The sequence below is a fragment of the Cervus elaphus genome, chromosome 5 (genome assembly GCF_910594005.1).
Source record: "Cervus elaphus chromosome 5, mCerEla1.1, whole genome shotgun sequence".
Taxonomy (NCBI): Eukaryota; Metazoa; Chordata; class Mammalia; order Artiodactyla; family Cervidae; genus Cervus; species Cervus elaphus.
Window position 1 is genome coordinate 120,397,496 of NC_057819.1, and position 14,004 is coordinate 120,411,499.

Below are 14,004 nucleotides of genomic sequence, written 5' to 3' on the forward strand. Positions count from 1 at the left end.
GTTAGCCTGACAGGCTATTCACAGGTGGGGCTGGAGAGCACGGGCCTGAGTCTTAGATACACACATACTCTGACACTTTTTTCCTGATTTTTAAAGCAAATACAACTTACAAAAAATTTTTTGGAAAATACAGAAAGTTAAAAAATAAACAACCTCTCTCGTATTCCCACCACAATAGATTTAATTGCACTGCAGTTACATTGGCAGTCTCTTTCCTATATCCTCCCATAATTTTGGCTTCCCCAGTGGCTCAGCGGGTAAAGAATCTGCTTGCAATGCAGGAGATACAGATGTGGGTTTGATCCCTGGGTTGGGAAGACCCCCTGGAGAAGGAAATGGCAACCCACTCTAGTATTCCTGCCTGGGAAATCCCATGGATAGAGGAACCTGGTGGGCTACAGGCCATGGGGTCGCAAAGAATTGGACAGGACTGAGTGACTAAGCACCCTAGCACCCATAATTTCAATGTATTTAATATTCAAGAATCTGAAGCATGCAGGGGTGCCTACTTCTTAAGATTCTGAGGTTTCTGAACAAGCTGTTCTTGGCTGTTTATATTCCTCATGGCTTCAGGGGTGTCTGCCCCATGCCCTGGCACCCAGTTCGTGGTACAGCACACTGCTGCAGGACCAGAACGCCAGGGCCACGGCTGCGCCCTTTCCGCCCCGAGTCCTGGACTCACGTCAGCTTGCTCTTGGCCTCCGTCTCCTTGGGGAACGGGTACTTCCACTTGGTGATGCGCCCCACCTCCCCCGACATGAAGGTCAGGTAGCGCAGGGTCTCCACGGCAACGTTGATGTGCATCACCTTCCGCAGACCCTCGCGCTGCCAGATGTAAAAGGCCACCACGGGCGAAGCATAGTTTTGGATCCACAGGACGTCCCCAGACTCGCTGTCCACCGTCACCACCAGCCCATCGCCATTGGACACAAAGTGGGACATCTCTGTACGGATCAGATAAACACAGCGTGTCAAGACTCACCTCGGCTTGCAACCACATCCTCCGTTCTCCTGCCAAGCTGCAGTCACCCGGCCAGAGGAAATAGGCCTTCTGGAGTGTTCTCAGAATGCCTCCCAACAACTCTACTGGCTTTCAATGAATCTGCTCAGGCTCTATGACAGTGAGAGCTGCCTGGTTTATAAACAGGAGACAGGGTCACCCTCTCACGTGGCGGTGTTCTTTTTTCACTTGGTAATTCGAGTCAATTAGTGGGTTTCCCTGGTGGCTCAGATGGTAAAGAATCTGTCTGCAGTGCAGGAGACAGAGGTTCCATCCCTGGGTCGGGAAGATCCCCTGGAGAAGGGAATGGCAACCCACTCCAGTATTCTTGCCTGGAGAATTCCATGGACAGAGGAGCCTGGGCTACAGTCCATGGGGTTGCAAAAGTCGGACATGACTGAGTGACTAACACAATACACACACAATTAGTGGGAGTAAATAGTGCAGAGAAGGGAACCAGAGGAGATCCTATGAACCTGGCATCTTAACAGCCATCCTTTCAAAGCTACCAATCAAGCTGGACAGTCAGGGCTGACCACGACACTGGCCGCAGGAGACCCCAGAGGACATCTGTCAGACTTTCGGGTACCGGTGTTAAGATGGCAAAACTGGCTTTTAGTTTTCATTTGAGTTGGGGGAATGCTTCCTAGAGAAATAACTTGGGAATGAGCCACAGTTACAGAGGTGGTTGTTCATATCAAACTGACATTTAATTCTGCTTCCCATGGGTTTGCAGTCAACTCCTGCGACAGAGGGACTCCACGAAGTGTGTCCTCCCTCCTCTCGGGGTAAACTCGCCACTGTTTTACCTGGGTTCCCTTCATACTTCTCACTCAGGCCCCTGCCTTACACACTGGCTGTTAAAAAATAGATAAATAAAAGGGAATTCCCTGGCAGTCCAGGGGCTAGAACTCATACTTTCACTGCAGGGGGCCTGGGTTCGATCCCTGGTCGGGGAACTAAGATCCTGCAAGCCATGTGGTACAGCCAAAAAAGAAAAAAAGAAAACAAAAACCCCACTGACTGTTTAAGTATTTACTACAAGTCCACGGGAAGTCCAAAATCTGGTGACCAAGAAGGTCTTAAAAGGGAATTCGGCTTTCTGGAACCCTCGTTTCCCCATGGGGCATGAGTGCCCGCCTGACTGCGCCATGCCAGGGAGGCTGGGGCGGCCTACTCACTGTAGTCCCCGTCGTCCTCGGGCAGCGCGGCCGCGTAGTCGAAGTAGGTGGCGTTCCAGCGCAGCTCGCGGGTCTTGGTGTCGTACATGGTAATGGTGTACTCTGAGAGGGGAACACACAGCGGCCTGTGACCTGCAGGGGCCACGCCACCTGCGGGGGTGCTGACCTCATCTAAATCACAACAGACGAACCCTCCCCAAACGGCGTCTGAGAAAGTCCAGGCTGTCCATGTGGGGAGACAAGAGGCCACGGGGAGGAGGACTGGAGTCCCGAACGCATGAGCAAACCCGGCCCACAGCCTGTGGAGCAGAGACAGGCCGCCCATGCTGTGCCCTTGAACTCAAGGCTCCCGAATCATGAGCAATGTCCTGGTGGTGTTTTAAGCCACTTAAGTTTTCGGGTGGCTTACCATACAACAGAGAGCGGACATTAGAAATCGATACTTAGATGTGGGATGGTGCCATGACAGAAACCTAAAACACGCGGCACCGACTTTGGGACTGGGAGGCAGATGGAGGCTGGAGGAGCAGTAAGGGAACAGCTGATGGAAGCGGAAAACGATGGGCCAGGTTAGGTGGTGGTGACACAGTTATTAGTAAGACCACTTCTTGCTGTAACTGGAAAAATAGAAAGATTTAAGCAAGTGATGAACTTGTGGCTCTGACTAAGGAGATTTCCAGGCAGAATGCAGAACACGCCAAATGGTTTCTCTTAACTGCGTTGGTACGACACAAGGCCGATAAGCTAAAGAGGAAACCACTCCGTTTTCAAGTTGAATGTAGAGGAAATATAGAGGGTCCGGGACTGATGCTCCAGCTGGAAAACACTCTCAACATAAAAAATGGCCTTAGGGCAGGACTTTGCAGGTGGTCCAGTGGTTAAGAATCTGCCTGCTAATGCAAGGAACACAAGTTCGATCCCTGGTCTGGGAACTTATATCACACACACTTCAGGGCAACTAAGGCTGTGCGCCACAACTACTGAAGCCGACGCTCCCTAGAGCCTGTGCTCCATAAGAGAAACCACCACTATGAGAAGCCCGTGCACTGTAATGAAGGGTAGATCCCGTCTGCTGCAACTAGAGAAAGTCCACACGCAGAGGCAAAGACCCAGCACAGCCAAAATAAATTAATTAAAAGAAAAAGGCCTTAGGGCAAAGATCAGGTTCAGGTGCTTCCAGTAAAAAATGGCTTCAGGGGTCAAGATCAAAGCAAAGATGAGGCTGTAAGACCCTTCTCTGGGGCCTCAGAAAGATTCAAGGTGATCCTCCATCGACCTGCTTCCCCTTGTAGCTCTATTTCAGCTGTCCGTTCCACAGCTCTCATGGAGCAGCGGTGTAGGTCCAGGGGGGCGCCTGTGAAATTTGGAAGGCGGGTCCCTGGAGGGAAGGGCCGCCTGCCCACCCATTCACTCGCTGCGGCCTCTGTGCCCCACCCCCGCCACCTGTCAGCATCCTGCCAGACGTGGAGACTCGGCAGGCAAATAAGACCAAGTCCTGCCCTCAGGAAGCCAACAGTCTAGACAGGAGGGCAATACGATTTAGAAACGCTTGGCGACAAGAGTTGAGAAGGAGGAGAGGGCTGAAGAGAGAGGTGGGAGATGGTACGGTGGGGAGGCTGCTGATGCCTAGAAAGGGCCAGCGATGGGCGGTGTGGACGGCTGAGGCTGAGGCAGCCGCAGAGGTGGGGGCTGTATCACAGGAGCTTCATAATCCCCGGGCAACGGGGAGCTCCCAGCGGGTATCATAAAGGGGAACAACATGGAAACCTGTGTGTGGACCAGACCCCTCTGGGTGCGTTCCAGAGAATGAAGCCTGGAGGCAGAGACCCCAAGGGAAGGCTATCTCAGGTCATTGTTTGCAATCAGGCAGGCTGTACACAATCAATGGTTCCTTCTTACCTGTTCGCCCCAGATACAGCAGAGAGGCTGATGGGCAGAGGCTGTCTGCAAAGGCTGATGACAGGGTCTGCTGCTTCTCCCCGGTCAGGAGGTCGATAACGTACCAAATGTCCTGCTTTTTACCTACAGGGTCACAAGGACACGTGGTGGTTAACAATCACCCAACATGGAAAAAAAAATATCCCCACCAAATCAGCAGCCCAAGATGCTCTCTGAGCTGAGAAACAGGCCTGAGATTCTCACGAGGTTGAAGACACTTCTTTGATGCTCTGTGGGTGACCAGGTTAATGGTAATGGGCAGATAATAAAGCTTCTTGGGCCACTGGGTTCTATAACAACTTAATAACCTAGTCGTGGTATAAAAATGTCTCCACGCCTAATAACATAACAACTCACAGATTTTATTGCTCTGATGAGTAGCCTTAAATATGAAAAATCTGGCCTGTTAAGACAAACCTTTTCCCATAGACTAGGATCTATATAAATCCAGAAATGCACCCAGGGGCTCATCTCCCTGGTAACCATCATTCACACATCTCAACATCCCTACTAATGAGCCCTAATGTAAAGAGGATCTACAGACACTATTTTATAACTCTAATTAGCTGGTAACTGTGACTGGGCAGTAGAGCTGGTGGCAACTACGTGCTAATGAGGCCAAAGTTATCTCAGCCTCGACCAGTAAGTGACTCCCCAGCCACACGCTACACCCCTCCTCTCGGTCAGCTGATTAAAAGGTATGAACTGGTGGACAGCGTAGCTAAACAACACAATTAGCAAAACTCAAACCTATGGTTACATACACCAGGGCATCCTGGTAATGGCAAGTTCCTAAGAAAACTGTTTTATAAACACTCCGTATTGTTTTAATAATTTTATTATCTGTTTGTTTATTTTTGGTTGTGCTGGGTCTTCATTGCTGCGTGCAGGCTTTCTCTAGTTGCGGGGCACAGGCTTCTCATTGACGTGGCTTCTCTTGCTGCAGAGCAGGGGCTACAGTAGTGGCAGCTCCTGGGCTTTGAGCACAGGCTCAGTAGTTGCAGTGCTCGGGATTAGTTGCTCCGAGGCAGGTGGGATCTTCCCGGATCAGGGATGGAACCCGTGTCTCCTGCACTGGCAGGCAGATTCTTTACCACTGAGCCACCAGGGAAGCCCAATACAGGGTATTATTTCCACTATGATTTCAAGATAAACACAGCTCCTGCCTGAAGGTCAACACCTTCACTGTGATGTGCACATTTCTGTTTTGTAAGGTCTGTCTTCCAAAGACAAGCCTTCTCTCTGCACACTCGTCTCTTCCTACCTTATTGGCTATGTTTCCTATTTCAAGGGACTCTTGGAAGCCGAGTACCGAGATGCCAGCAAGCTCTCAGGGCACGTGAATCTGCTAAAGCTACACCTAGTTCTAACAGAGGGAGCATATGTGCCAGTCCACACGTCTGAAACTCGTCCATGGATCCTAACTTCCTGCTCCCAGCGACAAATCTTAATATGAAAAAGATCTGAAGATGGAGATAAAACATCACCCAACAGCTGTGGCCAGAATCCCTTTCTGTCTGGCCTGGGCACCCTTCTGGTTACTACAAGGACCGTTGACAGTCTGCTACCCAGACCCAGCTACCACTTTAATGATGGGTCGGGGCAACTGCCACAACTTTAAATGCACCCTAAGTAACGAATTGTTGGTCAGAGCTGGAAGATCAGCCAGATAACAGTGACTACAGATGGTGAGATGATGTTCAGAAGGGCCCGGGCATGGCTCAGAGCACAGAGAAAGCCTCTGTTGATCACTTCCCCTGAATCCCTGGGCCAGGGGCTTCCTCACTCTGAAGGTGTGGAAAGAAGAGCGCCAGTCTCCTTAGACAAAGATGTAAAATCTAGCCAGGCCCTGTGCTTGAGACCCAGAAACACACATAAAAAGCCTCCAAGGCATGAACAGGCCGTAAGCACTTTCAGTTCCTCAGAAAGAAAGCTGCTTTATAAATACAGGATATTATTACTACTATGCTTTCAAGATAAATACAGCTCTCCTTTGTGCCACAAATGCATTTTTATTGACATTTTGGCAGCAACCTGGTCAAAGAAAAGCAGCTGATCTGATGCTTTGAAAGACGTGACCCCTGTAGGTATGAAGGCGGCTTATCTAAGCAAGCTGTTAAGTGCTGTTTTTATCCAATATTCTGATAGCAGGAAATACTAAGAAAGCCCTATAATTAATAGGCAGAACCTGGCTTCCCTTTCTTGGCTCCGACTATTGTAATTCACTTTAAATTTCATCCAGTTGCTTCTGGGTATGTTGCAATCTGTAAATCGCAGGGGTAGGTCAACACAGCAGCTGAAAGCTTGTTCAATGAGTAACCATATGAATGGTGTCAGATCTGCTCCCAAGTGGGGTGGCGGGGGGAACCCTTTCTTAACTGGTCAGCTAATCCTGGCCTGAACCAGCACAACCGAGGCAAGAAAGGCCTTCCCCAGAAGGGTGGGTAGAGGAATGACTATACACACATCTCCTCTCTCTCAGACCCACCACCTTCCCAGATTGCGGCGTTCGCTTCCAAAAGGGATCAGCGTCAGGAACTCTTACCCATGTAGAGAATGCCATCTGAGCTTCGGCACGGAGATGCCTGCACCAACTCCGGGATCGTAAAGGGAAGTTTCTTTAAAACAAACCAAAGGAAAAAAAAACAAAAAAGCAAAGCAAAAAAAAGTTAACAATGTCTTGTGCAATGATTACAATTTCACTGCAGTCTGTTTCTGTTACCCAATTCTGCTAAAAAGAGATGGCACAAGGGGGTTTTCCTAACTGGAAACCAAGGAGAAGGGGGCACCCTAGGCTCCCCGCACACTGTGGGCAAGCCCTTGGCTTCCAGGTCCTGGGTGCCGGCCACACTGGGTCTTTTCTGTGACACGCCCCCTGGAAGTCTCTAGTCCAGAGCCCTTCTGGGGCTCTTTGACCTTTTCTGAAAAGACACACAAATATGGAGAGAACTACACAATCTTTGAAATCCTAAGGGGGGGGGGGGGCGGGAGGGAGAATTGCCCTGTCTTGGAAAACTGTCCCAGAGCTGCTCAGACAGGAGTAGAAAACACCCCTCAGAGTGGGAGTCAACCAGGAGACTGTCCTGAAGGGCGGGCTCGAGGGAAAAGAGAAGCCATCACTCTGTGGGCAACACAGGAGAGTTTGGGGAAGGAAGAGAAGTTTTGGTTTTTCTCTAGCAACGAATTCTCCTACTGAAAAACAGAAGAAGATTGGGCTTTTTGGTATTAAAAGGAAGTTATGGTAGGTGCCAGGAAAAGAAACTCAGAGCAGTCCGCATGTTTCAACTGCATTTCATCATAAAAACCGATCTTTCAGAGTTGACAGCTGACATCTGACAAGCTCTTTGGGTTCGAGTTTGTTTCAGAACACTTTATTTTTGGAACATTCTGTGTTCTTGAAACCATCCCGTGGATACCTGCCTCATGACAACTGTCACCTTTCTTGCCAAAAAGCAAAGTCAACAGAATTTTCAGGAACCAATAATGAGGATTTTCCTGTCATCCCAATGTTTAAACTAAGCCTTAGCAGAAAAAAGTATGCCCTGGAGAGGCTGTCCTGAGTGGGCTTCTTCCAGGTGTCTCTGAGGATTAGAATGTTGTTGCAAGGTTTTCAGTCTGGAGTGTTTTCCAGTCTGCAGTGTCTGGCTGAGTGTGGCCACTTTGGCCTCCTGATTCGAGGCCCAGGCTGGAAACCACGTTCTTGGAGCTGCTAAACCACACCAGGCGGTTTGCGGGTGGTGGCAAGAGCAGCCTCTGGAAGGTGGGGGTTCATGGAGCCCCCCTCCACCTGGTGCTTTGGCCTTGGGCACATTCCTTCACTTCTCTGGGCACACTTTCCATACCTCTGCTGTGAAGATGACCATATGTGTGGGCCCATTTCTAAATTCTCTTTCTGGGGAGCTTTTTAAAAAAATCCTGACAACCTAGGTCAATCAAATGGGGACTTTAGGATTGGGACCTAGACAGTATTTTTTTAGAGATTTTCAGGTTATTACAATGTGCAGCTAAGGTTGTGAACCACTGGTCTATTCTCAAATGGAGGTGGGAATGGAATATAACCCACCCACCCCCACCAAGGGGATGTCTACTGGGGGAGTGTACAGTGTTGCAAACTACACTGCTCCCCCAAATTAAGAATCACTAAAGTTAGGGATTTCCCTGGTGGTCCAGAGGTTAAGACTGTGCTTCCACTACAAGGAGCATGGGTTTGATCCCTGGTCGGAGAACTAAGATCTTGCATGCCAGGTGGCCAAAAAATAAAAAAAAAAAAGATAATAATAATAAATCACTAGATAAAGTGAGTCCTCTTCCTGAAGGAATATCACATCCTTCCAGTGTGCTGGGTGAGCCCTGAGAACCTGCTAGTACAGATCAGTGTTTTTAAACTCTGGGCTATACATTTAAAAGCTCATCGAGGGAGCTGTGAAAAGACACCTCTGCCCAGGTGCCAGTCTGGACCACCTGATTCAGATTCCCAGAATTTTTTGTAAGTTCTCAGGTGACCTTGATGTACAGCTGCGGTTGAAGTCAGTGGTCTAGAACCTCCGGAGCACCAGGAAGCTAAATACACTCACCGTCAGGCCTTCGTTGTTCTTGCCCCCAAGCGTGTACAGGCTGCCATCATTGGGATCTGGGAGGAAGGCAGGCCTGCAGATCAAGCAGTAAGTATTAGTGACAGATTACAGCCCAGGGCACAGAATAAAATACCAAAGCCAGGCAAAACCATGATTGGTAGGGAGGGGTGTGTGTGTATAAAACAATTCCATCCACTTCTTTTTCATCTTAGCCACAGATAATAAAATATCCTTCTGGTAATCTCCAATGGTCCCCAACCTTTTTTTGGTACCAGGGACCAGTTTTGCGGGAGACGATTTTTCCATGGACAGTGGGGTGGTGGGTAGGGGGGAGGGTGTGGTTCAGGATGATTCAAGTACATTCCATCTATTGTGCACTTTATGTCTATTATTATTACACCAGCTCCACCTCAGATCATCAGGCATTAGATCTCAGAGGCTGGGGACCCCTGGTCTATACTATACTTGACGTGGAAAAAAAAAAAACAACCGGCAGTGGAAAACTAGTTCAAAACCTCAGAAGGGTAAATCATCATTTGGTCAAAGCATGCTGGCTAAAGGTACAATAGGGGAAAAGGACCCAGCAAGTCTGCTTTTCAGTTTCCAAGTCAGCTGCACATACGGACCTCAACAATTAATGTTTAATAGCATGGCATGGTACCTCAACAGGGAGAACAAATGTGTCTTTGGTGTTCCACAAACATTTATATTTAGGAGGCAATAAAAGCAGACACTGATAGCTTGACATGAGAAAGAAGCTGCCTAGGGGATGGGCCGGGTTCTCACCCACTGCTTCTCAGGGAGCAGGTTCAAGGTGCTCTTTTGTGACGCTAACCTGCTAACCACTGAATGACGACCAGTCACGCAGAAACCCCTGGCTGAATCTTTTCTCTCCCCAGTTTAGAGCATCATTTGAGGCTCTCAGAGATGCCATCCAAACTTTTACTCCAACATACACACTCTAGTAACAAGTCATTTTCTTGTCTCCTCTCCACAGTTTAGCACAGTGAATGGGGCAGAGATCCAAAGATGCCTGGGCCCTTTTGAGGACTTTGGAAGCTTAAGCTCAAACTCACCTTAAATTACATCTCAAAGAAGCCTTTTTAACACCCCTGCCTCCCCACCTCGCCCCTCAAGGAACTGACCACCCTCTTCCCAATGCAGGCTTCTTTCAAAGTACCCATGAGTCTTTCTATGTCTCAGTTATTCTCATTCTACTTACTATTAATATCTACGTACACATGTGCTCCCAGCAACTAGCTGCATAAACACTGACTGAGAAAAACAGAAAATGAACCAAAGGGGAGTGTGCGGCAAATCAGAACACTTACTCTTCCACGTGTGTTGGAACCTGCAGGACTGGATCTGTGCAAAAGAACAACAGAGGCGCTGTCAGACTCTAAAATGTCAAGATTCCTACAGTTTCCTAGGTCCAGCTCACAAGATGGACCAATAAATTTATCTACATGAGAAAACGTAGGTGAAGGCACTTTAGAAAACTCACACAAAAATACAAATGTAGGCTCTTGGGAGCGGGGCTGTGGTGGGGGCGGGGGGGTGCTTCCCTGGTGGCTCAGCGGTAAAGAACCCACCTGCAATACAGGAGATGCAGGTTCAACCCCTGGGTCGGGAAGATCCCCTGAAGGAGAGCATGGGAACCCACTTGAGTAGCATTGCTGGGATAATCCCATGGACAGAGGAGCCAGGTGAGCTACAGTCCATGGGGTTAGACAAGAGTTGGACACAACTTAATGACTGAGTACACGCACACACACATGCACACACATACGCAGAGATGCATCACTCACGCAAGCTCTTAGGTCTGTTGCTGAGATTGGAGAGAGGGCTGAGGGCAGGATGGAACTGCTCTCAGGAAAACATGCCCGTGACTTGGAGGCTGGACATATAAGGAAGCACAGTGACAACCCACAGTGGACAACGGGTCACAGTGTCGCTATCGGACACATTAAGGACTTCTAAACCTAAACCATCTCTGGGTCAGGTACCTGGCGTGGTGCTAGATATTTCCATTGGGAAAGCAAAACTGTGGCTTAAGAAGCAGTTTTGCTGTTGATGAGAATTTGACTGGATGGTAAATGGATATATCCCTTTGGGCCAGCAATATGATGACTTTAGAGCCTTTGAGTGTTCATTCTGCTTGATCCCCTTTGATCCATTAATTCCATGACTATAAAGTCTGGTTTAAAAACAACACAAAATATATAAAATGCCTTCTGAACAAAGATCTTCACAGTAGCATCACAGATGACCTAACTGTTCAGGGATGTGGTTAAATTATGGAATGTCCACTTGGCAGAAAATTAAGACTTCTAAAGTCACTCAGTCATGTCCAACTCTTTGCAACCCCATGGACTGTAGCCCGCCAGGCTCCTCTGTCCATAGAATTCTCCAGACAAGAACACTGGAGAGGGTAGCCATTCCCTTCTCCAGATCTTCCCAATCCAGCAATCGAACCCAGGTCTCCTGAATTGCAGGGAGATTCTTAGAGCTTCTAAAAGGGCTTATAAAGTTTTATAACTATATATGTTCAGGAGAAAAAAAATAACATTGTACCTAGAGTACTAATGCAGCTGAGATTAAAAAAAAACAAAAAAAAACCTATGTGTGTAAAAAAAGAAAAAAACGAGACGGAAAGGTCAAAAAAAGTGCTAAATTGTAAGTTGCCTTTGTTGGAAATATAAATGACTTCCCCACCTTTTCCACATTTCCCCAAATTTCTACAAAAGTAGGCATTACCTTTGAAATAGGAAACACAGTTTTTCCTTCAAGTCATTTTAATATTGGGTTGGCTGAGAAGATTGTTCAGATTTGTCCACTTGATGGCACAGAAAAACCCAAACGAACTGTCTGGCCAACCCAATATTTGCCATCATCTGAGTGACAGAATTTCTCCTGGGCACAGATCACAAGGACAATCCTGAGTCCACGGGGTGGATGGGGGCCACTGACCTGGCAGTACTGTAACAAAGCTGAAATCCCAGGCAATGAGGTATTTCCAGCCACTGGGACCCCACAGGCTATAAGCCATGCTGCCCACAAAACTTCAAAGCTAGGGTCGAGGATGGCAAATGCTGTGATGTGACTCTGGATATAGGCTTTGCTTATGGTGACAGACAGCTGTCTAATTCCCTGGGTCAGCTGGGATTCTCAGATGAAGGAAACCCTTTCAAGCCTTATCATGTGTTGACTTTGCTTTGCTGGCCCAGCTCCCACATGAAGGCGGACCGGTGTTCACAACAACAGAGGCGCACATACCACATGTGGTCTGTGGGCAGCAAACAAACAATTCATTAAAACCAAGAGCATTTCAGGAAACAGGAGGAACTTTCAGTTGGTGAGCACATGGTGATCGTCCCCATTAATCACCTCTCGGTACACTCTCACAAACAGACTGATGCAAGAGACAGGAAATGAGGGTGCCTAGCCCTCACCCTCCTGAAACAGACAAGCAGCAGTTATAACCCAGTGCCTCCAATGCATCCCAGAAGTTGAGCGTGCCAGGGAGAGTGAGAAGGCATGTTTCCAAGAAAACACAGCAGGAGGAAGGTGTCCATTCGATTCGTTCTGGCCACTTAAAGGTGCCGCATATCAACAGAGATGAAGACGACACTACCAAATCCAAGCTGCTCACCAAAAACAAGACGTGGACACGGAGGGGGTTTCAGTGCCTGCTCCCGAGCTTATCTTTGCTGGTCAGTGTTTGCTCACTCTCAGGGTCTCCTCCTCTACTGTGGATTTTCCTGGTTCTCTAGAGCTTATTCAGCTTATCTGACATGGAGGCCTCAGGTCCCAAAGTGTGTCCTGCACCAGAAAGGTTCCAGTTAAGACACAGGCCGCTGGCAGGAGCCAGGGAAGGGTGGCTGGACATCTACAGCAGGGTTGAGGAGCCACGCTTCCTCCTAGGCTTAAGGGGACATGACCTCCAAGAGGGGCGCCTTCTCATTCACTCGTAAAATAGGGCCCCTGGAATAAACATCTGCAGAGCTGCATGCATGTCACAGCAAGCAAATGTGGAACAAGGACCCGTTCTGCATATTTTTCTTCTTAAAGAATCATTTGAATCTAAGGTTTCCTTTCAAATACTACAGGAAACTGGAGGATAATTACAATATTGTGATGGTTTTTGCCATACATTAATATGAATCAGCCATAGGTATACATGTGTCCCCTCCATCCTGAACCACTTCCCTGGTGGTCCAGTGGTTAAGACTCTGCATTCCCAATGCAGGGGGGCATGGGTTCAATCCCTGGTCGGGGAACTAAGATCACACAAGCCACGTGGTGTGGCCAAAATAAATAAATTAATAATAATTTTTAAAGAAAACAAGGGAAGGAAACATAAGACAAAAAAATGGCAGCCTGTTGATAACTGTTTAAAGATAGAATTGACAACACTGGCCTGTCATTTTACTGTTCTCTCTACCTCTGCTTTAAATTTTCCATATTAGAAAAGTTTAAAGGATAAAAATATTTGAAAAGCCAGCAAAATAAAAGGAAAAAGCACCAGCTGAAAATGTGCCATGGAAGCCCAACATGAAAAGGAGTTGTTTTGGACTTAATAACGAGAACTGGACTTAGGCAAGATTCTTGCTCTTAAAAAAAAAGTCACCTTCATGTGAAAAGAAACAGTGGCCTAACCCTAAGGCTATAAACAAACGCTGCTACAAAATAAGCCTCTCTATCTATGGAAACCGATAAGGACGAAAGCCATCTCACCACTCTGTTTTACTTTCAGGAAGGGCAGGAAAAAAAAAAAAAAGAGTTACTTTACCAGTGTAAAAATGGGTGTTACTCAAGGGAAAGGTAAAGATATCAGGAGAGGGAAAAAAAAAAGAAAAAGCTGAAATCAGTTTTTGGTCTCCAAGATCAAGACAGAAACAGATCTGCCCACTGCTCCCCTGGGAGCGGCCACTGGACTCGGCTCCCTTGGAGGGTCCATTTCAGGCCTGATTTACTCTGGAAGATGACATGCATGGCTCCTGTTCTGTGCTGATGGAATCCCCCTTTTCAACCTGAGGCAGAAATGACCCAAGATAGACGTAAACATGTTTATCTCCAAAAGAAGTGAGTTTTCATTTCCCAAGCATACCTTTTCCGCCATCCTCTCTCAAACCTCCTACCTCCTCCTCTGCACTGGGCCCTGACTGCACGCTGGACCCTGCTCCCTTCTTGAGCCCCGGGCGTCGAGGTCTCAGTCCATCAGCAGCCACAGCCCTACGCTCCCAGCTGCTTCCCCAGCCCGCGGGCGATCCCACGTGCCTGCCGCTGCCCCCGCCACGGGGCTTGACCC

At 48.1% G+C, this 14,004-nt stretch overlaps 1 protein-coding gene across 2 annotated transcripts in view; it reads right to left on the minus strand.

Annotated features, from left to right (window-relative positions):
* The window catches only part of ERN1 (endoplasmic reticulum to nucleus signaling 1), an 81,453-nt gene that overhangs the window by 25,972 nt on the left and 41,477 nt on the right, over positions 1 to 14,004 (minus strand). For both annotated transcript variants that reach the window (XM_043905030.1, XM_043905031.1), the window contains exons 3-8: positions 10,025 to 10,058; positions 8,694 to 8,766; positions 6,665 to 6,737; positions 4,081 to 4,203; positions 2,182 to 2,283; positions 683 to 944 (exon numbers count right to left, since the gene is read on the minus strand). In XM_043905030.1, the coding sequence (XP_043760965.1) occupies positions 683 to 944; positions 2,182 to 2,283; positions 4,081 to 4,203; positions 6,665 to 6,737; positions 8,694 to 8,766; positions 10,025 to 10,058 (667 nt within the window). The remainder of the gene's footprint in view (positions 1 to 682; positions 945 to 2,181; positions 2,284 to 4,080; positions 4,204 to 6,664; positions 6,738 to 8,693; positions 8,767 to 10,024; positions 10,059 to 14,004) is intronic.